Source organism: Chenopodium album, chromosome 9, assembly GCF_948465745.1.
Source record: "Chenopodium album chromosome 9, dcCheAlbu1.1, whole genome shotgun sequence".
NCBI classification, from domain to species: Eukaryota; Viridiplantae; Streptophyta; class Magnoliopsida; order Caryophyllales; family Amaranthaceae; genus Chenopodium; species Chenopodium album.
In genome coordinates, this window is record NC_137842.1 from 71,842,660 (window position 1) to 71,868,790 (window position 26,131).

The window sequence follows — 26,131 nt, forward strand, 5'->3', positions numbered from 1 at the left end:
ATTAATTTAGTATAATCCAAAACAAATGAATTTATTGATAAGAATAAATGTGGGTCCAAATCCAATTCCTAGACATAACGGTAAAGTTTTCTGCTCTATTTGGCTGTTGTGAATTTGTGATTTGATTATTCTATAATTAATTTATTAATTGTGTTGGTAAATTGCTAGATTAGTGTTAAATTGTTGGGTTAAAAATAATTGGGTGCACCCGATCATATAAAAGCTTTTGATTTGGCTTAAAGAGTCATAACTCATAAAGGTACATTAGACAAGTAATAGGCGGGATTTGATATTAAAATTTTATTTTAATAAGATTTTTACTCATATCTATCAAGTTAGTATATTTTGTTTACCAATTTTGGAAAAGCTAGTATTCAGCCTTGTTTGGTTGCACTAAATTTATGTAGACATTTAAAATTCCTAGGAAATGTACTACTTACAGGGGAAGATCTTCTCACAGATGCTCGGGTCGGGATACGTGGCTGCCATGGTTCAATACCATGATACGAGGCATTTTGTTGATTTATTTTATGGTTTTTCCACTTGATAAAAATAAACTTGTAGTTTTTCTTCAAGACACTTAGTTTATTCGATCGGGTTATCTCTGTTATTTAGAAGAAAAAAAATGAAATAGTTCTATCTATGTGAATACATGTGCTATTATTTATATTAATTATGAAGTATCTTTATTAGCAAAATTGAAGTGTAAAATCTAATATATATATATATATATATATATATATATATATATATATATATATATATATATATATATATATATATATATATATATATAAAGGGGAGTTTTTTCCCGAGTTTTTAGAGAGCCACGTATGATTTAATTTTTTCAGCGCGCCACGTAGGATAATAAATTTTAGTGGTAGCCAATTAAATATGATATTATTAATTTCTTTTAGAATTAAATAATTTCCAGTTTAAATTAATTAAATATAAAATATTATCTTTTAATATCAGGAATTTTATTTAAATATTTAACAATTTTTAGCACATAAATATATATGTGAAAAATATTATTTTAAAAAATTCAAACAGGGCTTCATCTAGTGACAATAACTTGGGAAAAATTTGATTGCTTACAACATTCAAAACACATATTGTGGTTGATAAAGGAATAAGACGTTTTTTAAAATATTTGATTTATTAGAATATTGAAGAGATCTAAGGGTTAATCTTAAAACATCTTAATCATCACCTAACCAAGAAAAAGAAACTCAAGATAATCTTAAGTTTACTCTATCATTTTTGTTTTCTAATTATTCACTCCGTATTATTGGGTATAATTTATCAGAAGTTTAGCGAACTTAGAAAACATGTTAGGAAATCCTTGAAAAATGATCATTTTATGGTACTTAACAAAGTTATCTTTACATGACCAAATACCTGCATTGATAAACGCATGGATGGATAAAAGTATAATTTTACTTTAACTAGTTAGTCGGTAATAATAAAATACCACTAATTTCAAACATTTTTTTTAGAATATATGATTATATTCCGTACAAATGTTAAATATTGGTGTTGAACAAATTTGAGTTATGGGTAACTCACATAGAAAGATCTTATGTTACCCGGAGTATTGTCCAAATCTAAAAACTAGTTTAGCATTAACCAATAATTGGGCTTTAATTACACAAATTAGGGTGCAACTATGGAAAGAAGTTAAGAACATTAAGAAGCACGAACGCTTTACAAATGAGGCCGGATCATGGGATTTTATGCTATGTACAAGTAGTACGACTAAGCGATAAAATGGGCTTAAAAATTGGTTATCCCTTTAATTAAATTTTGGTCATTGGGTCAAACTTAATTCTGAGTTTGGCAAGAAACTTTGGGCCTTAAAAATGTTCCACCAAAAAAAAATTGAAAATAAATGTTGAAGGAAAGTAATAATATAATAGATTATCAACTAACATAGTTCACTAGCTAGTTGGTTAAAGTTTTTAAAGGGGGTATTCAAGACTTGAAATAAAACCCTTATGGTATTCATTTTGAATTAAACTGTTAGTAATAGTTTATGGTATATTAATGCTATAAAAAAAATGGTGAGTTTCATTAGATAGAGATGTCAAATTTAGTTATTACACTTAATAAAAGCCTTTGGTTTACATTATAAAAAAAGGAATTTTTTTCCTCTTATAAATAAGTGATGTCAATAGGTAAATTAGTTTAAACAAATCTTAATGAGCAACATTACGTTACTCATCATATAATCATAATTCATGCATACGATTACTCTCTTATCTAAGGGTGTATAATGTGAGTCGAGATTCTCATCAATAAACAACTCAATGTCTCAATCTCATGAATGTCTTAACCTCGTTTATGTCCATCCATTGAATAAATTAGGCAAAATTAGGCAAATTTTGAAGCTTTTAGTTATTTTAGTTCATGAAGTTGGTACTTTCAACTTTTCTTCTATTGAAAAGTCTACCTTATTTAAACTAATAATATAGAATTTTGAAAGAAACTAAACATGAAGAGCTAGTTTGGTGAACTAGTAAGGACTAAGGAGGATATATAGGGATTGGGGATAGGGCTGGCAAATGGATCAGGTCGGGTCGGGTTCGTGTTCGGGTCACCTAATTTCGGGTCAGCTACCCCCCAACCCGAACCTGATCCATTTAACTTTTCGGGTTGAAAACCCCAACCTGAACCTGATATTTTCAGGTTCGGGTCAACCCGAAATTGACCTTATTTGACCTGATTTTTTATTTGGGTTAAAATCAGGTTTCTTTGACCTGAAATTAACCCGACCCAAACCTGATATATTCAGGTTCGGGTTAACCCAAAATTGACCTGAATTTTTTCATTTCAAATACAAGTTGTTCAGAGGTTAAGCATTTTAATTCAAACCAAAATTAAATAGCTTAGTCTAACAAAGTAACAATCCTACTTAACGATAATAAACCAATAAAAATTGTAATTCACTAATTACAAACCAAAGATAAAGTTTTAACAACACAAATTACAATTCTCAAAAAATAATAGAAGATGCAATAAGATTTTCATTTGGATTAAGATCGGGCGATGTTGGGACTGTCAATTTGTCATGGCTGTCATCCTTGTTCACCACCTCAAGCTTCAAAATTGATCCCACAACATTTCCAATTGAACATGGGTGGGCTACTTCTTGCTGCCAAACCTATAAAGAAAAACAACACTAACATAATTAAAACATGCAATTCTAAATCAGACTATATTATCTAGATCTAACTAGTAAGATCTAAATTAAAATATGCATGCTCATGATAAACAAAAGTAAACAACAAATATTAGCAAGAATCACCATAACATAGACAATATTTAACAATAAAAATTAGCATTAACAATAAAAAATTAGCAAAAACAACCGTATAATAACATAATCAACAACATTTAGCATCAGAAATTAGTAATAACACTCGAAAATTAGCATGTAAAAAACTAAAATAAACGGAAGCAAGTAAATATAAAATTAACAACAGAAGAATTAGAAAATAAACAAAACTAGCATATAAAAACACGAAAAAAAACAGAAAATAAATTAAGAAGCAAGATACCTTTGATGAAGGAGAGGAATTCGTGGAGGAGTGAAGGATTCAAGCCGTGAATGAAATGAAATGGTAAAGTTGGGCTTAACGGAACTACCTCTGTCGAATTCAACAATGAGTTTTTGAGGAGAGAGAAAATTAAAGAGAGAGAAGTGAGGGGAAAAACGGCTGAAGATCAATGAGGGGAAATGAGTTCATTTAGGGTTTTGAATTTATATATGGAAGCCTCTTTGTGAATTTGGGCTGGGCTTAATAAGCTTTTTACGTTTTTTTCTTTTTCTTACTTAAATTAGTTCGGGTTATCAGGTCGGTTCGGGTTGACCCGACCTGATTTTGACCTGAAATTTATTTCGGGTTAAGTGGGTCGTTTTCGGGTTGAGATTTTCAACCTTAACCTAACCCATTTAATTTCGGGTTCGGGTTCGTGTCGACCCATTTAAGTTTTCGGGTCGAAAACCTCAACCCTAACCCGCTTTTTTCGGGTCGGGTTCGGGTCGGGTTTTCGGGTCGGGTCAGTTTTTGCCAGCCCTAATTGGGGATTGCTCCAATAAAGTGAAATATATACTCCTTATATTGGAGCAAGTGTGTTATATACAGAAATAAATTGAATTAAATATGAAAAACAAGTATGAAGAAATTACATACATGTTACGTTTATTTTAAGATACCAAAACTCATACATCTTAAGATAACGAAAGATATCAAATTATCAAGCTTACATCTAAAACTAATATGTATATGACTATGAACATTCTAGAATATAGAGACTTATTAGCATATATAATTATTATTCATATAGCATGCACTCTTATTGGGAAAGGGAACAAAACAATATACGAGTATCATACTATCAAATTCGAAACCATCATAACAAAAGACAATCTTTAATTACACAATAATAATATTAAAATTAAAACGCCTTATTTGGATCACTCTAATGGAATACTGACAATTAGATAGTTACATCTTAGTGGGACAGGTTGATTTCAGGCTGAACAAGTTAGAAAGATCCAGATGCTTAAAATATTAGTAGTACGAGTACTATTTTACTAACAAATATCACTATTACATTTGTTTATATGCTGACCTTTCTATATCGTAAGCAGTGCATATTTTTTTTTTAAGAATTCATCGATTAATTTAAACTTTAGCTTAGGTAGAACTCCAAAAAATTAAAGTTAATGAAACAATATTAAATAAAATTAAAAAAAAAAGTGACCATTAATAGATTTTAGTGACCATTAAACAATATATTTCTTTGAGCATCAACAACTAATTTGAGCTAATAAATTCATTTATTAATTTACTCCTTATATTTCTTTTGAAAGGGTTATAAATTAACAACAAAAATAATAGTTTAAAGGAGGTTCAATTCACAAAGGGAGCATCTTCAAATTAAGTAGTTATTATTCCTTAATAGATCTTCTAATTTGGTCTATATGGTTTGCTAAGTATAGCTTTGATTGGTCACTTCAAGTCTTCAACGGCTAAACCAATAAAACTTAGAGCCGTGTACAAATCAAACTCTTAATGGATTTGCACTTTAAAATAACATTAAAATAAGATTAGAATAAAATCTTAATTAATTGTTGGTACATCATGCTTAATTAAATACATTAAAATCGTAAACAACCAAAGTACAAAGTGAAAGTGGTGGAGCAAATACTAGGGGCTATTCTAATCTCTTTTCAAATATTAAAATGAAAATTCTTTGTTTGGACATATACATACTAAACTAGCATGTGCTATGAAGAGAAAGAACATGCATAAAACTTTAAACTTTACTAGTTTGTACAACCACTAATGTTGTTCATAAAGAGATATAGATATTAGATAATCACTTAATTTAATGGGCTCACTAATACATGCAATTATTAGCTTGTACATTTGTACAACCAGTCAACCACTAATATTGTTGTTGGAGGTATATTTCTTTCGACTTTTACGCGGTCTATACTCGTTTTGGTGGCTCGACCACGTATTCATGTTTTATTAAAGTTTTTTTTCGTATGATGTTGTAACTGGTTATGCTACATGGCTATACTATTCATAAATTCGAAAAAATTAGATGAGTTAGATTATATAAAATAGGTTATTTGACTTGTTCAAAAAGAAAAAAAAAAAGAAAAAAATTTATTTGAATAGTTAATAAAATAGATATGTGAGGTCTAGTTAAAATTCTCTAAATGTATATTTTTAAAATATCAGTCTTTTATACTTGTACTTCGGGTACCCGGATTTTCGGAACGGTTATTGGGTACCTAATAAAGTATCCAATAGTGATAATTAAACTTAGTAAATTAGTTATTATGATATATTTTAACACTATTTAACAACAATACCACATGATCTTGACCAAATTATTAATTATATTACTAATCATTGATATTATATAGTGATTATGAAGTAAATTAAGAGTTTTGATTTTGGAAAAAATAGATTTAAGTAGGATAAAAAACAAAAAATTGTTTATCGGTTCGGAACGGGTAACCGTTAATTTTAAAATGATACCCAATAACAAATTATCGGAACGGCTACCCGAACCGTTATGGTTATCGGATCGGGTACCCTAATTTTCGGAACGATAACGGAAGAGGTTTTCGGGTTTTCGGTTTTTCGGGTAGTTTTGCTCATGAGCCCTACTTGGTAGTACTACTTTAGTACTTTAGATCTTTAGGAGTTCAGGTTTATCGTTTTAAAAAATACTTCGTAGAAGAAAATAGATAGATTAATAAAAATAAAGTACAGCTTCAGGTTACTATCTTCTACTGACAGTCCTCCGTTTTCTCAAGTACTTGCAATCTTGCATCCATTAGTTGACCAGAACATTGTCTAACTACCAGTATTATACTCTACTTTAATTAGTACTCCCTAATTTAATTGATTTAATTACTATAGAGTATTTAAAATACTTGTATTCCTTTGTTTTTTTTTTTTTTTTGAACGGGTGTATTCCTTTCATCCTTTGTCTTATTTAAATTGTCACATATTGCATATCCGTGTATGAAGTAACAAAAGTTTAAAATAAGGGAAATAAAAAAAATGGAAATCTCTCTTAAAATAAATTACACGGTATGATTTTGAATATGAATTACAGCAGGTTTGATTTTGTGCAATATTTCTATTGTTCATATACTTAAATAGTTAAATGTCATCATCTAAAGTGTTATTAAATTAATGTTAATATCCTTAATTTTGTGTATGCACTTGCAATTTATGTGCCCACCACAAAACCCCACCAAAATTATCTTCTAAATTATGAAAATTAATATAGTATTGTTAATTACGTACCATTAATGTATTTTTTTGAGTTCATTTCAACTAATTATGATTAGCTAAACTTTGTATTATTACCCATTTTATCCTAAGTCACTTATTCTAATATGCAAGTTGATCTACACTATCTGATCATGACATGTGATCTGATTCCATAATGTTATGTTTGTTCATATATTTTATTTTATCTTGGCAGTGATGTTTGTTCACATTATATTGATTGGTTAGCTAATTTATTAATATTTATAACTTGATTTCTGTAACTTTGTACGGAATATGAGCTATAACAGTATGGGATGACATGATAAAGTAGAGGCTTAATTATATTATAATAGTAATTGTTTTGGGGAAGAGGTACTACATCACATCTTGCTCTTTGATAAGTCTCCTTACTTATCGAAATGAAAAGGTTTAAAGTACACCCCAAAACAATATAAAAAGTCAACTAATAATGCTCCATCACCATATAGATTAATTAAAATCAACTAATAAGAACACTTTTAATTATTAACAATGCAATGTATAGAGAGTGGTTTGATTAATTAGTCTTGAAAAAACTAATAATCACATAGTAGAAATTCAAGCTAGATAAATTAGTAGAACGTTATATAAAATAGATCTACACAATAATAAGCATAAATAAAAAATTATATAACCTGTCATATAACGCGTACAATGAGACCTCGTATTGTAAATAAGATCACTCATATAGACAAACTGGTCATATATTCCAACATTCAAGAAGTCTAAAATGACAGCTAATTCAGATAATACAATTATAAATTTAAATTCAAAGCAGACTATCAAGAAACAGGTAAAGAATTGTTATGGCCTAAAACTAACCTAAACAATACAGTATAGTCCAATACAACGCGTACAACGAGACTCCCATATTAAATCATTTGAAGAGACAAAATGGCATATTCCAATGCTTTATAAGTGTACAACTAGACAACTAATTGAAGAAGAACTTTTTACTTCTATTTCAAACAAAGAGAAAGGAAATTAGACAATGATTACTATCTCTACATAACATATGGCTCCATATTACCTTTTACTCTTATTAATGGTGTAATGTGATTAATGCAAACAGAGATAGTGAAACGAATGTTGAGTAAATTTTTTTTTTTTTTTTTTTTTTGGTGTTTAGAGAGCCACAAGGGCGGATGATGAGAATCGATCCTAGGATCACCTGGGACCGGGAGGAAAGCTCTAACCACTTGAGCTATCCCTCACTCTCATGTTGAGTAAAATTTTTAAGAGTTTAGAAGTAAGAATATTTTAAGTTATACAACATTACTTAATAGTTAACTTATAACTTGTTTTTTAAGATTGACGTACCATTTTCAATTTATTTCATCATGTGATTTCTACTTTCTCCCGATTATTTTTCACCTTTATTACTTTATATATCAACTCCTTAAAAAAACCGAGATACTGTAATATTTTAGATACGAAAAAATAAACTTAGTAAGTCAAAATTGACATCCACTAACTATATATTTTTTTTATTAAGAAAATACCACATATTTCCTTAGTATTCCATACCCATTTCACCATTTGAGTTTTTCAAATCCGCATAACTATGTTGACATGTTGTTGCTTATGTTATGCACAATAATCAATTAATTAAAAATTAAAAATTAAAAATTAAAATTGTAGTGGGGAGTATTTGAGAGTCAAAGAGTGCCGTACATTTTTTTCCATAAAAAGACAACCAAGAAATGCATTATCTTTTGCACAAAAAACAAGCCAATACATTACCGCGCCGTCATCGAAACGTTCTTATGGTATTACTATACCCGAAACGCATCCCTATTGAAAGAAACTCTTGTTACTATAAACAAAAAAAAAAAAGAATCGAAACTTTGTTTAGACTTCTCTGATCTCCATAAAAGCTAAGCTATATCGACTGTAGATAGTAGAGCACTACTCAATAGAGCGAGGAAAATTGGTTTTGATACACTCTTAATTGATTTTGACACATCCATATCTGAAAAGAGTATAGAAAACTGTGGTCCTCGCGTAAAGGTGTGCCAAAACCATTTCCATCATATTGCTTACTGTTATGTGCCTTTGTGTTTAGTCGTTGGTCTCTAATTATTATTTGTATAGATGTTAGAGATATAAGATATCGGAAAATATATATGTTAGAGATATAAGATATTGGAAAATAACTTTAGGCCTAATACCAATGAGTAATTACTCACCCTAACTTGATAAACTATTGTACAAGTACTTCATAGTCTTTTTTTTTTTGAGAGAAATTACTTACCCTAACTTAATAAACTAGTGTACAAGTACTTATATTTTAGGTGATACATGTTCCCATTAAAGATGTACTTGTAATAGCTATGTACTTTTGTGTTGCTTTTTAATGAAATTTAAATATGGGATTAAACCTCTTCCAGTTTTCCTAAAAAAAATCTCTCATCATATGTAGTGTACTTTGACTTAATTTAATTTATTGATTTAAATTTAAGGTCTGTTACGATTTACTGAAAACAGCTGAACTGAACTAATTGAGGCTGAACTGAACTGAAATGAATTGTTTATGAGAGAAGAAAATTAGAAACTGAACTGAAGTACTGAATTGAACTTATTGGAGCTGAGCTGAACTGAAGTACTCAACTGAAATGAAATTAAAGCTAAACAGAACAAGCCTAATCTCTCATTATTGAAAAGTTTTGTTTATCTTAGTTGTCCATTTTTGTTCCTTGAAATGTTCCTTTTGTTAACTGTTCATTTGTTTTATAGCTTTGTAACGCTTGATTACCTTATTAGATCAGATCAGTTAACAAACCATATTTAATTTTAGGGTAATGCTATGGGCTACATATAAGCATTAAATATACTTTTGAAAATGGTATAATATTAGGAATACATGACAAAAACACGCGCAAATTAGTGTAATTAATGTTTATATATATTTTTTTATTTCCTAAATTTATACGATTTTCTAGTGTAAATTTAATGCTTATATGTAGTGCTAACTCCTAAGGGCTATATATAGCATTTTCCTTAATAGTATTACATACTTCATTTCCTTTTATATTTCTCGATTAACTTTAATTGTTAAATAAGAATTCAAGATCTCTATTCAATAAGTGTTGATTTGTTGCACTTACAAGTTATTTAATCAAAGTCCATAAATGAATCTAATTTGGAGAAATAATTTTAACTCATTGGACTTCAATTTACCTTTTTTTTCTCCTCTTACTTTCTGGCACGCAAAATTACTTGGCTTCCCCATGATTTCTAATTTCTAAAGCTTTGTTCACTTTAGCTGATATAACAAGTTTCAACAAAAAAATAAATTTCTTATGCAAAAATAAGTGTAGATAAGTTAAAAAAGAATAATAACTTCAGTCGTAAACAAAAATTTAACAAAAACAAATTCAGCTCACTGAATATTACTCAGTAGATCTTTATAATTAGCAACAATAAGTGGTCTATCCTAGCCTATTTACTCCCTCCCTCCCTCCCCTTAATCTAGATTTGACTTTTTTGGTTGGTTGATTCCAAATTTTTAAAGTGTATTTTATCCTGAAAAGAAAAAAAAAAAAGAATTCTTAAAAGTTGAACTAAACACACCCTTATATAGCAATAAAAATATACGAGTAATTTTTATAAAAGCGCGATATTATAAAATTGTACGGATCGGATTAAATAATGTTACTAGAAACAAAAGAAGGTGGGTTGACCCGACCCGCTAAATTAGTGCTCCAACTTTTTTCAGCTGAGCTAAGACCCAAAATATGCAGCAACATATATTTTTTTTCCAATAATAACTCCCCCAAATTACTTGTATGATATTCATTTGACCTACAAAAAACGCACTTCTCCTTCTTTCTTTCTGATCATCAATTCTCAGGTACTATTCTTGTTCATAAATTATTAATTAGTTACATTTTATAATTGCATTTTCTTGAAGTATATTTCATTTATCTTCTTTGTTGCATCTTTTTTAATATAGGTTTTTTCCTGAGATCTATAGCAGCAAGATAGTTAGCTCTGCTAATTCCCCTTGTAATAAAATCGAGGAAATAACAAAATGGGAAGAGGAAAGATCACGATCGAAAGAATCGATAACTTGACGAGCAGGCAAGTAACTTTCACAAAGAGAAGGAAAGGGTTGTTCAAGAAGGCTAAGGAGCTTTCGATCCTTTGCGACGCCGAAGTCGGAATCATTATCTTCTCTAGCACCGGCAAGGTCTATGAAATTGCTAGTCATTGGTATGTTTTTCATCTATTTACCTTGTATTAACTTCGTTTTTTTTTTTTTTTTTTTTTTAAAAATTTGGGTGTTAGTTTTTTCGAAGGCAATATTCAACGTTGCCAAAATTGTTATGTTTTTTAAATAAAAAATAATAAATAAATAAAATAAAATCATTTTTAGTAAGAGACCTTTTTTTTTAAAAAAAAAAACAATTAATTTTAAAATTTCAAAATTGGTTGGAAGTTATTTCGATAACGAACAATTAATTGGTCTCCATGTTAATTAAACATCAAAATTAAGAAGCTAATTCAAATAAATTAGTAAGGATTGAAATTGGGGGAGTATACAATACATACATGTACTTATTATGTAATAGATCAAGACCATTAGACAAAATTGGTACATATTTACAACTTTAAGAGTATTATTTTTTAGTGTTAGATGATGTAATGAACTTGTTTGTTTGGATCCGTTTCCTCAAAGCTTATTAATTTTGGCGGAACTTGACCTTACTCAATAAATTTTTCTTTTTTCGATGATTTAAAATAAAAAAAGGGATGATTGTAGGAATTTCTAAGAGAAGATAATAATGCATTATCACTTTTAATTTCAAAGTGGATAAGATCAAAACATGAACCATTTAATTATAATTGGGTCCATTTCATAATGAAGGGCCTATATCATTTTAGGGAGCTTGGTGATAAATGAGTCCTATTAGTTTTAGAGTTTATATATATTAATTTTTTGCATAAATAGTTTGTTCATTAGCAAGGTTTTGAGGTAATGTTACATAATTTTCAATTACCACTATTCAAACATTAACAATTATTCAAAGTATAAAATTCCGCATAGAAGATTTAAGGAATGATCGATGCGATTTTCAAATTGCAGTTTTATAACTTATAAACAATTTGTTTTAAAAAAAAAATTATATTGATGGCGAGACTGTATTAGGGACTGAGTTGGCCATGGTTTTCCTAAAATCCCAATTGGGCCCTAAAAAATTAGGCTAGTTCGTCACATAAAAGTTATCATATTTGTAAATTGTAATTCATACCTGTATAATCGTATTAGTGCGCATTCCATCATTCAAATCAAATCTGACATCGCCTTACTTTTCACCTAAAACACGAGTTTTGAAATTGAATTGAAGGAAAACTTTTTATTTACCTCAGTTAAGATCGTCGGTCTATTAATTACTTGCGCCATATTTATATACTATAGTATTTCACTTACAATCTTACATTTATTTGGGTTATATCATCTTGTTTTTATGGTTTAAGGATCCGACATTCGAGTTGAAGATCTTTAATTTGGGGGTAATTTGTTACCTATTTCGGTTATTAAATTTCTCTAACAGTTATGAGCTTACGTTTGTGCTTACGTATCAAATCACATGATATCGAATCAAATAAAGCTTAACATTTACACTTAGTTCAAAATCTCCTCTGTTTGATTTTTTATTCTTTTCATATACAATTAATACTTTAATTGATCATAATATTTTAAACTCATAGCCATACATTCAATTATTCACCATCATCTCATACTATGGATCGGATAACCAACATTATACTCGTAATTAGTGGGTTTATTTATAAAGATTAAGCTTCCATGATTAATTTATTGGCACTTGGTTGATAACTAGAAGAGGAAGGATTCTAGTCAGTTTTTTAGATGATCAAAACTTCCAAACTACTTTTAGTATGATTTTGTCTAACTATATAGTTTCTTGGATATTAGGCATATCCATTTACTTTTTAGGTATCATTTGACATACTATACCGTGATAAAAATGTATCATCACAAGCAACCATTTAGAATGTCATCACATAATTTCAAAATATAACCCGTTCTATTTGATGAACCATAAAAGGTCGGTACAGAATCAAACCAAAAATATTCTAACCTTCGATTTTTATAGAAGATACCGTGATAAAGAGTGTAAGCCCTAGCTGAAAGCCGTTTCTTATTTCTTTTATTATATATCGAAAACTATATATATATATATATATATATATATATATATATATATATATATATATATATATATATATATATATATATATATATATATATATATATATATATATATATATATATATATATATATATATATATATATATATATATTTTAAGTTCATAAATAATAATTTCCTGTTATTTGTAGTTTACTGTTTGTAATCTTTGTAACATTGGAGCTAGTAAAGTTCCTTTGAGTAGTTTGATGAATTTATTCCGTCATTTATAATTTAATTTTGTCTATTAAGATCGTGTTTAAAGGTAAAATCGAAAAAGTAAAGCTGATCAATATCATTTGGTGCTATGTTTTTAGCATGCAGTCATTGTTGGAGCGTTACTACAAAGCAAATGAGGAGAATCAAGTGCTCAATCCTACTTCTGAGGCCCAGGTTTAATTTCATTTTCGTTCTACTCTCATTTAATTTACCAAAAATTTAATTATTAGTTTAAAATCTTTGAAAGTAAGGCTAAATAGAGCGTTATTAATTAGAAGTAGATTATTACAAATTTAGTCAGTGCTACATTATTTAGCACGCTCCTCAATGAGTAATCACATGGAAGATTATTGAGTATTTTGTACTTAATGTAAGTAATTGTTTAAGTAAGAAGTAACTCATGAAAGTAGTGGGTATTTTATGCTAAAAATTATTAACATTTCCTATAGTCTTCCAGTTCATGTAAAATGCTAATAATTAAGTGCACTTCTTAGGAAATGAATCAAGCTATAAGAGAACTACATTTCTGGTAGAATTGAAAACCAATGCAAAAACTTACACAAAACTGTTTGGTCGATTATGAAAAGTTGCATCTATATGTACGAGACATTTCTTTTACTTAGGACTAAACAAAGTACGTACAACTAATATGCGGATCACTTTAAGGGTCTGTTCACATTTACTGAACTGAACTGAGCTGAGTTGAACTGAATATTTTATGAGAGAAGGAAATTAGGAGCTGAACTGAACTGAATTAAATAGAAATTAAACTGAAGTGAACAGACCCTAAGTACACTGCACCCAAGTGCATGCATAAAATTATAACATACTCCGTACATAATTGATAACTTAAAAAGTGCATGTATTTATTGAGAAGAATTATTAGGCCTAGTCTTTAGTTTCTATAATATGTGAAGCATAAGAAACTAATGTCGCAAATACATACTAATTTAAATTTGGAAATGTACAGTTATGGAAGGTTGAAGCGGAGGGTTTAAGGCAACAGCTCGAGGAGTTGAGGAAGAACAGCAGGTACCTCATTCCCACATACCATAAACTTTTTAATTATGAGACAACTTTATTATATACTCCGTAATACATATAATTAAGACCTCAATTTTCTTATATCATATTGTAAAATAGATTTAACTCGGACTATATATGCAGCTAACAACTCTCTCTATATATATGACCTTAGTAATGAGTTGCACATAAGATAATTAGGACACTACATATGTTTTTGAAGGGAAGAACTAGGGCACTACTTAAGTGAATTATAGGCAGTTATTTTAGTAGATGTTGATTATAACCTAGAAAATAGTGGCAGAATTTGTTATGTAATGAATTCATGTAGCATAAATGCAATTTTTAATAAATGATAGCTTCATGATGTTTTGCTTAGTTAGATCATCAATCTTGTTATTTTCTATAACTAGCTATATATATATATACTACCGTTATTTTGTATTGTACAACACTACAACAACTGGTGCGCGTGCATGGTAGTATAAACAAGCTAAGGGTGTCTGTTAGGTCATTTGATTTGTTTGGTATCCATAAATATGAGATTGTGGGATTACAATAGCTAGTCTATGATCGTTAGTTGATAGCAACTTTGACTAAGTATATCTTTACAAATACTTCGTATATGTTCATAGGATCGATTTATATTGGATTTAGGAAACAAAACTATATATCTTTATAAAACCTAGCTAGATTAACTAGGACTCTGAGATTAGGAAATAAACATCATATGATTCATAACGAATGAACCTTCCTAGATCCAACTTCTAGCTAAGCTAGATACCGAACATAACTATAATGATATTAATCAATTCAACCAATATATAAGATAGGATCGATGATACCAACCAACTAATCTCCACTTCTTATGAACTTCTACTTCCCATACTCCGTATTTGATATCATGAAATATTGAAATTTTCTTGAAAATGACTAAATTAAAAGTCGTTTGTTTAAATTATGGGAATTGTTACATATACCTAACAAAGATTTGAGATTTAATTTCATAGTGATTTTTCTGAAAATAGTATACTATTTCATTATGAAACATTATGTCTAATTTAGTACTCATGGATTGGACATGAAGAATAAGTAAATGCCACATAATTTGGAAATCAATCGTCTTTTAGGATTTACAAAATTGCTCGGTTATATAAGAAACGAGTTATTGTGAATTGCAGCTAGCCAAAAACAGTACATGTAGAACGTACTACAACTTCAAGCAACAAACTAAATGTTTAGTTAGCTGAAGATCAATCAACAAGCAGGGATTTGATGAAGAAGATCACGACGAATTATAAGAACGTACATGGAGAGATGTAATACATGCACTACTACGTACATAAAACAAATGTCCTCAGGAGATGTCAGCTAGCTTAGCTAGTGTGGTAAAAGCAGATGTCTGGATTTAGAATCCATTTTTGTCGATTTTATGAATTTTTGGTGAAACAAAAAATAGAGGGAGAAAGAGGGAAAGAATTTTTTAGTTAAATTCATCATCTTTGTTTTGCAGGCAATTATTGGGGGAAGATCTTTCAGAACTAAGCATTGAGCATCTGGAAACCCTAGAGGCCCAGTTGGAAATGGGCACAAAGGCCATACGTTCAAGGAAGGTGAATATTTATTTTGATGTTTTATTAAGTTAAAATTTATAGATTTTACTAAATAATTACGTGTTCAGTGTAAAAACTTTGTCACATTCCATGACATAATTGATTAATTGACTGACTAAATAATTACGTGTGACAAAATCGTAATGTGTATTGTGCAGGAGGAGATTTTCCAAAACAAGATACAAGAACTTAACAAAACTGTAAGTTATACAAGTATATGTAGTTTTATTTTCGCATTTTAGTTGATGTTTGGATTGACGTAGAAAACTAACACTCACTTCTCAAGAATTTTCATTTTTCGAAATTTCCTGGAAGTGCAGAAAACTATTTGGTTGACTGCAAAAAGTTACTTCCAGTTGGTATTACCCCTTATCAACTAGGGAATTAGGTAAGCAATTTACCCTCGTGCATTTGGTAAAAGGAATTGAATTTTCAAAATCATTTTGTCAACTTAAAGACCTTAAATTTCAACGTTTTGGAAAAAAACTTCAATTCTTATCATTTTTTTATGTCAACCAAAAAACGACCTAACTAATGCATTGTGTTATATATACTATAACATTTGGAGAGACAAAAGTCGCAAAACTAACTTTTAGATCAACGGCAGGAGATCCTCGTGCACCAGGAAAACATGGAGTTGCACAAGAAGATTAATCTCATGCGTCAAGAAATGATAGAATTGCAGAAGAAGGTTGAGCTCAATGACACCAATTTATCTATCCAGGTCACAATTTCAGTTTGCTAGTGCTGTAACATAGGTCGATATATATAGTAGCCTACTCCATCTACTCTGTCTGTCTCATTAAGATTACCCACAAAAAGATAATACTCCGTATATACAATAAAAAACCACGTGCTTTTTAGTGAATCAACTCTTGAAAAACAAACTAAAGGATATGAAACAATTTTAGTGGGACGGAGGGAAGATAGTTATCATGGTTAGACAATCACAAATGTTATTGGGGTAGTAACTAGTAACTAATGATGATAGGAAGTAGAGGGTAGTCAATGGGCCCGGGTATTGGATCGGGTTTGTTCAAGCTATTTTGACCCAATCTGGCTACTATGTCCAGACTAATGATGACTTGGACCCTCCCTTAGGCCCATTAGCTTAGTTAAAATCAGTCCAGCAGCTATGTAGTACAAGAGATTTTTTTTTTTTTTTTTTTTTTTTTCCCCACAAAAATTAACAAAAAGTGAGCATGATCATATAAGAGGCACTAATTAATTTGCATGAACATTCAGGTAACTGGAGGACAAGGAAGGGATGATCAGGAAGGAGGAACCTCTAGCGGCGGGGCGGCATCAGCATACGACACCTATGATCCCATTGAGCTCAAGCTAAGCTAAGTGAAGAGACCATATATATAATATGGTACAAGCTAAGCTAAGTTAAAAGCAGTGACATGTGATCAAGTGTGTTTAATTAATTTTCTATACATACTAGCATTTAAGATTGTATCCACTTTTAAGCCTAACATAAGCCCGAAGGGTTTTTTATTTGGGTTTAGGGCCGTGAAGGGATGTTAAGTTGCATGCCTGAGCCTATTGCTAGTGTGTGTTTTTTTTTAAGAGGACTATTGTTAAGTTGTTGTGTGACATTAGTTGTGTTGTACTAATGTTGTCTCATTTTGTTGTTTTTCCTTTAGACAATGGAAAAATTTGAGGGTGATACAGCCTCGAGTGAGATCGAGCTTTAATGTTGACTCAAATTTTAGCTGAATTTTGATATTTTCAGACTTGTTTTTAGCTCCTAAATTGACCTGGATTTTTTTAATATATTATAAGTTGTTTTTTTGAACGAACTAAGTGAAATGAATAGGGTTTTAAAAAGCCCTATTTAAGACTCATTGACAATAGAAGTAACCCTATCAGCTTGCTACTAGATTCATATTTGAGTTTAATTTATTGTGGTTTTAACTGCATTAAATCAACGACATTCCATCTAATTAATATATATACAAACCTATTATCTTTTAATTTAGTTCCCTTTAACCAAAAAAAAATAAAATAAAACAGAGCTACAAACCCACTGCCTACATGATGTCCACGTACGTATTAACGGAAAACTTCAAATACATACTAATATTCCTAATGACTGAAAGTATATCCATCACTAGTTCACTACAATTGATGAATATTTGAATTTGATCAAAAAAACAATTGAATATTTGAATTGAGCAACTAAACAAACACATAAACCTTTTTTTTTTTTGAAGGAACAAACACATAAACCTAAACTATAGGGACTACATACTTTGAATCAATAATCCAACAACCAACATTGCGTTCTTCAGTTCATTATATCAAGCTAGCTTGTTTGAATCGCGACAGGTTGGGGCCAAATTAAACCAATACCTCAATGAAGGACTTACATATATACGTTTTCTACAACCATTTAAAATATGGTAATGAATTAAACCATAGGAGCTCATCTATTTTAGGCAATAAGCATGAGTTATAATTTATAAATTCAGTCTTCCTCACTAATTATAGCACTTTTTTAGAAGTTAGATGACATTTTGCAGGAGTTACATAGTTACATCGGGTACGTACGGTGGACATGAGCGTGTAAATTAAATTAAACTAGAAATCTTAAAGGGACAAACCATTAAGGAAATCGGCAAACACAAGTTTATATGCCAGATAAACGAATTTTTGTTAATCTGGTGACATTTCTATAAATATATTGAAAAAGCGTGGTCATTTGTCCAATTACGGTTTGCAACTTGCATTTGCTATTTGATAAAAAAATTACACATGTACCCCTCAACTAATACATAAAAAGACGTATATACCCTTCTACTAATACTTAAAAAGACGATTATACTCTCATTTGTTTATCTGGAGAATTAACTTGACACAGCTACACAACTGGGGCAAACAAAAATTTCGGATATATAACAAAGCATTATATATAATAATGTCAGAAACTATTCCACTATTACGCTCCATACTTTTTGGCAAATTTCATTATTTTTATAATCGTAAAAAGATCCTCGTACAGTTCACTCCGATCCTCGTATCAATCAAATATGCATCCTTCAACAAAAAGACATAATCTGAGCTCTAAGCAAGCTGAGCAGAAATCTTTAATTACAAACTACTGTAATATGGTTACTGAATCGGTTAAGCTTTTTATTAATTTGTCTGAATTAATAAGTAATTCATAAAGATATGATAGTACACCAAAATCTTCATTGATAGTGATGAATTAGAAGGAATCTCTTGTATCAATGATACTCTAAATGGAGTTATGTACTGTATCCTAGTAAAACCCATTATCTTTTGTCTCTACAAACTTTTGTTAAGCCAATTTTTTTCATGGATCATGTACACGAGTAACTCTGAAATAATTAACACATTGCACCCAAAATTTTTCTAACTAAATTAGCTGACATTTATGTGATCATAGATTTATGCATAATTAATTTTCAAGTATTTTTTATGTATATATTATAGTCGGGGGTGGATTAATTATAACATTTGGTTATAGATCATCTAATTATATATATCGATATATTTGAGGATACATATTCTTAAAATCATACATGATATGAGTTTATACTTCATCTCTACCTATAAAGGGTTGCATTAAATGATTTAACTCTTTAACATGTTACCCCATTTTATAAGAGAATCCAGTGTAAAGTTCTCCAAGTTTCTTCTATTTAATATCGGTCAAAATATATAAATTAAACAAGTACACAGTCAAAATAGGAAACCTTTTCTTCATACCCTTTTTATTAGTACTAACTTTGATGCAATTGATCTATGAACCTAATTGTACTTTCTCACTTGATTAGGACTAATTTAATGAGTTATTTCCCAAGCTAATACGATCTAGTAATTCGGAAGCAATTTTCCTTGTTAATGAAGGATGATAAATAAACTCAACTAGGCGTATGTACGTTAGGCCATAGCTTAATACTACCAATGAGCTTTTAAGTACTTCATATGATCCGACTTTTAAAGTTTAACCATTTTGTACTTTTATACTATTTACATCTCTTCGAAAACCATATTTTGCATTTTATAAATAAGTAAAAACATAGTCAAGCAAAATCTTGTTATATACTCTGTATATTTGTATTAATAAATATAAATATCCTTCATGCAGAATTAGTGGCTGGTTGTATCACCAAATAAATTTAATAAGAAAATGTATATATCAATATTTTTAATTTTGATCTTATGACATATAAAAACGACACAAGCTAATGAACAAAATTTTTTTCCATTTCCTTTAAATTGCAATAGTTTGGCCTTAGATCATGTATGTATTGATAAGGACATGTTCACATTTACTTAATTTCAGTTCAGTTCAGCTCCAATCAATTCGTTCAGTTCAGCTCCAATCAGTTCAGTTTAGTTTAGCTCCTAATTTCCCTCTCTCATAAAATATTCATTTCAGCTCAGTTCAGTTCAGTTAAGCTCCAATCAGTTGATCAGTTCAGCTCCAATCAGTTTAGTTCAATTTAGCTCAGTTAAGTAGATGTGAATAGGCTCTATGTGTTCAAGCTACTATAAGATGAAAGAATTGAAGTTAATTCCTCATTATTGGGAGAATAAAGATACATAGAAAAAGAGAGAGAATCCCCTAAAAACTTTCCCAAAGTTTCCTATATACATAATTTATTTGAAGGCTTCTTTCTGAGTTGTTCTTACTTCATCTTCACTATTGCAATCATGTAACACTATTAAATAGAAATTGACCAATGGAAGCCTTTAAAGATCGAGTCAATTTCTTTAGTCTTATGCTATTTGAGTATGTGGAGTAGATTTCAATATAGATGCTACACACAGATTAAGGAAACCTAGGAAATTTCAATTCAGGGTTACTTATATATTGGAGCAACGTACAAATCTTTAGTTCAGGTATCGAGCGATGTTTTGATTATTAACAACCTTCCTCCGATCTTATTATCATCGCTTAATTAATAATTAGCTAGCTTGATAACATTAAGTATGGTGCTTCAAACATAAAATTAAATCATGTCTATATTATCTTTTATTGTAACTTTAGTTTATATACAAATGTAGCATGAGGTTGGAGATAAGAGAATATTCTATATTAGGCCGTTAAATGCAAATTATTAGCACTATTGTCAATAGCTAATTAACAATACATACTTCATATATCTTTAATAAGGATTTTAAGAGCATGTTAAATTATAATACAATCTATATTCTTTTGTAAATTCAACATTTTCATTTTATCACGCACTTCCTATAAAAAACTCTTGAGTATGATTAAAGATTTAAAGAGTCGGCTATTAATCAAGAACTGGAATCTTCCAAGTGTGAAATACGATCCTAATTGAAATCATAATACTTCGTACAAAATTTAAGGAATTAACTATAAAATAGAGACGTTAATTTCCAATTTAAGTAGCTAGGGCCGAGGTACTTTAATAAGTAAACAAAGGTTTCTTTCTAAATATAAATAAACTAAAAAAGAAACCCAGCCAGACCCAATAGTATTTCGAAACGTGGCATTTCAATCTTCAACTTCACAAACTTGGCAATTAAATAACAAGACACTTTTGTATCGAAGGAATTCCTAGATCCCATATTCCTCATTCTAAACCCTTAATTTGGTGATAATTAATTGTTTTCATTATTTATTATTATTATTATTATTATTATTATTATTATTATTATTATTATTATTATTTTTTATGTTTAGAGAGCCACAAGGGTAGGAGTGAGAATCGATCCCAGGAGAAGGAGGCTCTAACCACTTGAGCTATCCCTCTTGTTTTCATTATTGTTTGTTCTTTAACTATTTTACCAATTTTTATTGGGTTTTATAATGGGGATTAAAATTTTGAATTATGAGTTTGTAGAGAACCCATTAATTTTAGGGTTACAAAATTTTAAAGAATAATTAAAATTTAATTATTCATGGGATAATAGAAAAACTCTTGAGTATGATTAAAGAGTCGTTCATTAATCGAGAACCGGAATCTTCCAGGTGTAAAATACGTGTCTTGATTAATCAAATGATATATAGGTACTTTAAATTCAGAAGTAGCCGAATAGTAGTAATTTAAAACCCCGTGACAATTGCTAACCAATCATTGAACAAAACAAACAATTCAATACACCCTTTGTATCCATATTTTTGCCAAACTCATACACTACATATAACTTAGAAAAACAGTCATCAAGTTTATTTCCAACAGAAGAAAAGCTGAATATTTTGCGCAGTAGTACAACAAAGCCAGCAACCAGCACTTGTACAAACTAAGTCAAATCATCTAAATTTCTCTAATTTTAAACAACTTCTGAATCAAAACATCAACTTAATTTCCAGATTTAGTAAGTTTTCATCTTTCTTTCTTTAATTTTTATACATTTAACCCTCTTTTTCTTCGGGTTTTACATATCTTTTTAATGATTTCGATCTACAATATATAAATCATTATAATGTACTGGATTTTATTTATTTAATTTTATTTTGGTAATGATTGCTAGATATTCCTTCCTAGGTTCTTTATACTCTTATTGACTTTATTTTTGCTCAAAAATAATTTTTCTTAAAAATTTTGCAGGAAAAATTAGAGAAAAGGAAAAAATGGGGAGAGGAAAGCTTGTGATACAAAGAATTGATAATACAACAAGCAGACAAGTAACGTTTTCGAAACGAAGGAGTGGATTAATTAAGAAAGCGAGGGAGCTTTCAATACTTTGTGATGCTCAAGTTGGATTGATTATATTTTCAAGTACTGGAAAACTCTATGAATTTGCCAACACCAAGTATGTAATTTTAAATAATTTTACTACATGAGTACATCTTTATTGAGAAATTTCACAGATTTTTTTGTACTAGTGATATTTTTTTTTTAAATTTAATTGCTAGGGTTAAATTATGGCTTTATTGATCAATTTCATTTCTTTCTAGTTAAAACCCTAATGTTAGTTGTTCCTGATGATGTCTTTAATTACTTTCATTCTCCAATATGATTTCGATAGTTAAATGATAATTAATTATAAAAATAGAAATGTACTCCGTATAAAATGTTTGAGGTTATATATTGATTTGTAATTATTCGATGTGGATGTCAAATGCGCTATAACTAGAGTTTAATTTAGTTGATGAAATCGCGGGGTAGTACTCAAAGATCTAAAATTGATTTTTGTCAACATCATTTTTAAGGTTTTTTTTTAGATTTTAACACCTGCTAAAAACACGAAAATGGTTTTTAACACCTCCAAAAAAAAAAAAAAATGGGTATTAACACCATACAAATTTTCAAAAAATTGGTATTACCACCACTTAACGGTTTCCGTTAAAAAATTCCGTTAAATGTGGTCCACAGTGACACGTGTCACTATTTTATTTGTTTAAAAAAAATTAAAAAAAAAATAAAAACCTAAAACTACCCCAGCCCCACCCACCGCGCCACCACCGGCGTCCCCAACCCACCCCCTTCCGGCGTCCGGCGTCCCAGTGAATCGCCCGGCGCCGGTGACCCCACCCCCACCACCCTTTCCTCCACCTACGCACCCCACCCCTTCCCTTTCCCCATTTTCGTTCCCGACCCACAACCCCGAAACCACCCTAAACGGGTTTTAGGGTTTCGTTTGGGGTGGTAGGGAATCGATTAAGGGAGGGGGAAAGGAGAGGGAGGGCGTTTCCAGGGGAGGAGGAAGGGGAGGAGGGGCGTTTTCCGGGGGAGGGGGCGTTTAGGGTGGTTTCGGGGTGGTGGGTCGAGAAATGAATAGGGGAAAGGGAAGGGGTGGGGTGCGTAGGTGGAGGAAAGGGTGGTGGGGGTGGGGTCGCCGGCGCCGGGCGATTCTCTGGGACTCCGGACGCCGGCAGGGGGTGGGTTTGGGGACGCCGGTGGTGGCGCGGTGGGTGGGGCTGGGGTGGCTGGGGTAGTTTTAGGTTTTTTTATTTTTTTTAATTTATTTTTTTAAATTTTTATTTTTTGTTTTTTAATTTTTAATTTTTTTTTATTTTTTTGGCCAATAATAAAGCGACACGTGTCTATATGGCCCTACTTAACGGATTTGTAAACGGAATCAGTTACGTGGTGGTAATACCCAATTTTTTGAAATTTGGGTGGTGTTAAAATCAATTTTTTTTTTTTTTTTTGGAGGTGTTAAAAACCATTTTCGGGTTTTTAGCAGGTGTTAAAATCTAAAATAACCTTTTCCTAATTCCCTTTGCTTATGTAATTCCCTATATAAACCCAAAAGACGAAAAAAGACTGCTTTCACACTGTTATCTATGATTGTAGACAGCAACAGCCAACAGATGAATATAATGATCCTTTTTACTTAGTTTTTTTTGGGTACAATTTCAATCAATTAAAAAAAGCAACATAATAATTAATTGTTTATATGTGTATCTAATTTCAGCATGAGATCAGTGATAGAGAGATACCATAATACACATGATTGTGTTCTACAACCAACTTCGGCTGATGATCTTAAGGTACTTACCTTTCCCTTTTTCGACCTTGCTTGCATCACTAACTCATTTTCGCGGCTAGATTATTAGCATTACATATGGTATGAACGAAGTACTACCTCTGTTAACTATTATTTGCCACAAAGGAATATTTTATATCTCACAAATAATACCCCTTTGTTGCAAATAATAGTTAACCGAGGTAGTATATAACTTTTGTTTAGACTTGAAAAATGTGGTATTTTTGTAGCATGATGAGTCACATTCTAGTGAATTTTTGTGACATACACTAACATCATATATTGTTGTTTGTGATTTATCAACTAATACGATCATGTTATAATTTTTATTAATTACCTTATTATAGATAAAATTCAGCTTAAGTTTATTATTATCATTAAATAAACTTTTTTTTCCCTTAATTTTTAATCTTGGTCTCTAGTTTTGGCAAAGGGAGGCAGCACAGCTTAGGCACCAACTGCAGCTTTTAGAAGAGAGCCACAGGTAGAAAAACTCTTATAATTTCTACCACTAAATTTGTTTTCTTATGATTTCGGACATTTGAAAAAGAAAAATATATTGATATAATTTACAAATTATAGTTAAGTCTAGTAGTCTACTATATTTACTAATCAAATTAAAAATACATTAGCCTACTAATTGAAATTTAATTACAAGAATCGATTAATTAAGCACGGTGTTGCACCCTATATACAGAAAACTAATGGGTGAAGATCTTTCAAATTTGAGCATCAAAGACCTCCAGAGTTTAGAAAATCAATTGGAAGCTAGTTTAAAGGGTGTCCGAATGCAAAAGGTAGTACTCGTAATTGATTGCCTTCTTTGTTCTTAGATAATCTTTTTGTTTATATATTATCACACGTACTAATAGCACTTAAATTGAAACGACACTAATAGTAATAATAATAATGTTGCAATTGCATGATTTTGTTGGCAGGATCAACTTCTATCAGATGAAATTACAGATCTGAAGCGAAATGTATGTCTGATCTAGACCTTATACAGAGTAGTAATTAGAATTATAACCTTAATTAGTCGCGGTTTTATTGAGCTTAATTATTGTTTGCAGGGAGGTCTTACACGTCAAGAAAATATTCAACTTCATCAGAAGCTTCACATTGTAAAACAAGAAAATTCGGATCTTAGAAACAAGGTAGTCTTAGTACTTGTGTTAATTAATAATTACAAAAAAAAAAAATTCAGTTACAAAACTTTAATTGATTAGAAATTACGTATCTGATCAGTTGAACGGGACATACAAGGAGCATCAAGCATATCAACGACCACACACGTCAATAAGTGTTCAAAGTGAGCGTTATGTACCAGTTCGTCTTCAGCTAAGCAAACCACAACCACTCAACATTGATGCATCAGCAAGAACTACGACGAAGCTAGGGTAAATTTTTTTCGAATTTTTTTTTACTGTAATCAGGGTCTGTTCACATTTATTGAGCTGAACTGAACTGAACTGATTGAAACTGAACTGAACTGAATAGAACTGAAATGAATAATTTATGACAGAAGGAAATTAGGAATTGAACTGAACTGGAATGAAATGAAGCTGAAGTGAACAGACCCTCAATCTGCCAGAATTCTATAATTTCTAGGATATGTACGCATTAACAAGATCTTTGATACTAATATATATTAACTTGACTGATATATTATATTTTTGTTATATCATCTGCAGGTTACAATTGCAATAGCAAATACAAATCGACCTCTTTCAAGTCTTGACTCGAGAACAAATTACATAGAGAGTTACCACA

General features: G+C 30.3%; 2 protein-coding genes across 4 annotated transcripts; both read left to right on the plus strand.

Moving 5' to 3' along the window:
- Window positions 1-10,505: 10,505 nt before the first annotated feature.
- Window positions 10,506-17,606, plus strand: LOC145560482 (MADS-box transcription factor 23-like). 3 transcript variants are annotated; one of them, XR_014093154.1, is made up of 9 exons: window positions 10,506-10,701; window positions 10,804-11,063; window positions 13,382-13,457; window positions 14,254-14,315; window positions 15,820-15,919; window positions 16,078-16,119; window positions 16,240-16,307; window positions 16,527-16,610; window positions 17,165-17,215. XR_014093154.1 is itself a non-coding variant. In XM_081621736.1 (8 exons), exons 2-8 carry the CDS (start codon window positions 10,882-10,884, stop codon window positions 17,267-17,269), a joined length of 684 nt encoding a protein of 227 aa, XP_081477862.1. In that variant the 5' UTR covers window positions 10,507-10,701; window positions 10,804-10,881; the 3' UTR covers window positions 17,270-17,606. The 3 variants fall into 3 exon arrangements, 2 of the variants coding, with proteins under 2 accessions (XP_081477862.1, XP_081477863.1); XM_081621736.1 differs by lacking the exon at window positions 16,240-16,307 and having other exon boundaries at window positions 10,507-10,701; window positions 16,527-16,643; window positions 17,165-17,606; XM_081621737.1 differs by lacking the exon at window positions 16,240-16,307 and having other exon boundaries at window positions 10,508-10,701; window positions 17,165-17,606.
- Window positions 17,607-22,499: 4,893 nt separating this feature from the next.
- On the plus strand, window positions 22,500-25,789 carry LOC145560483 (MADS-box transcription factor 23-like). Its single transcript, XM_081621738.1, has 7 exons — window positions 22,500-22,681; window positions 24,290-24,365; window positions 24,784-24,845; window positions 25,059-25,158; window positions 25,300-25,341; window positions 25,432-25,515; window positions 25,607-25,789. The coding sequence occupies exons 1-7, from the start codon at window positions 22,500-22,502 to the stop codon at window positions 25,760-25,762; spliced, it is 702 nt and encodes a 233-aa protein (XP_081477864.1). The 3' UTR covers window positions 25,763-25,789.
- The last annotated feature ends 342 nt before the right edge of the window (window positions 25,790-26,131 follow it).

What these genes read in the sequence shown, in the direction of transcription:
- LOC145560482 (XM_081621736.1), top strand. Translation starts at nt 10,882, where the DNA reads ATGGGAAGAGGAAAGATCACGATCGAAAGAATCGATAACTTGACGAGC. An exon ending in TATGAAATTGCTAGTCATTG is followed by an intron (nt 11,064 to 13,381) that starts GTATGTTTTTCA and finishes CTATGTTTTTAG; the next exon opens with CATGCAGTCATTGTTGGAGC. An exon ending in ATCCTACTTCTGAGGCCCAG is followed by an intron (nt 13,458 to 14,253) that starts GTTTAATTTCAT and finishes GGAAATGTACAG; the next exon opens with TTATGGAAGGTTGAAGCGGA.
- LOC145560483 (XM_081621738.1), top strand. Translation starts at nt 22,500, where the DNA reads ATGGGGAGAGGAAAGCTTGTGATACAAAGAATTGATAATACAACAAGC. An exon ending in TATGAATTTGCCAACACCAA is followed by an intron (nt 22,682 to 24,289) that starts GTATGTAATTTT and finishes ATCTAATTTCAG; the next exon opens with CATGAGATCAGTGATAGAGA. An exon ending in CTTCGGCTGATGATCTTAAG is followed by an intron (nt 24,366 to 24,783) that starts GTACTTACCTTT and finishes CTTGGTCTCTAG; the next exon opens with TTTTGGCAAAGGGAGGCAGC.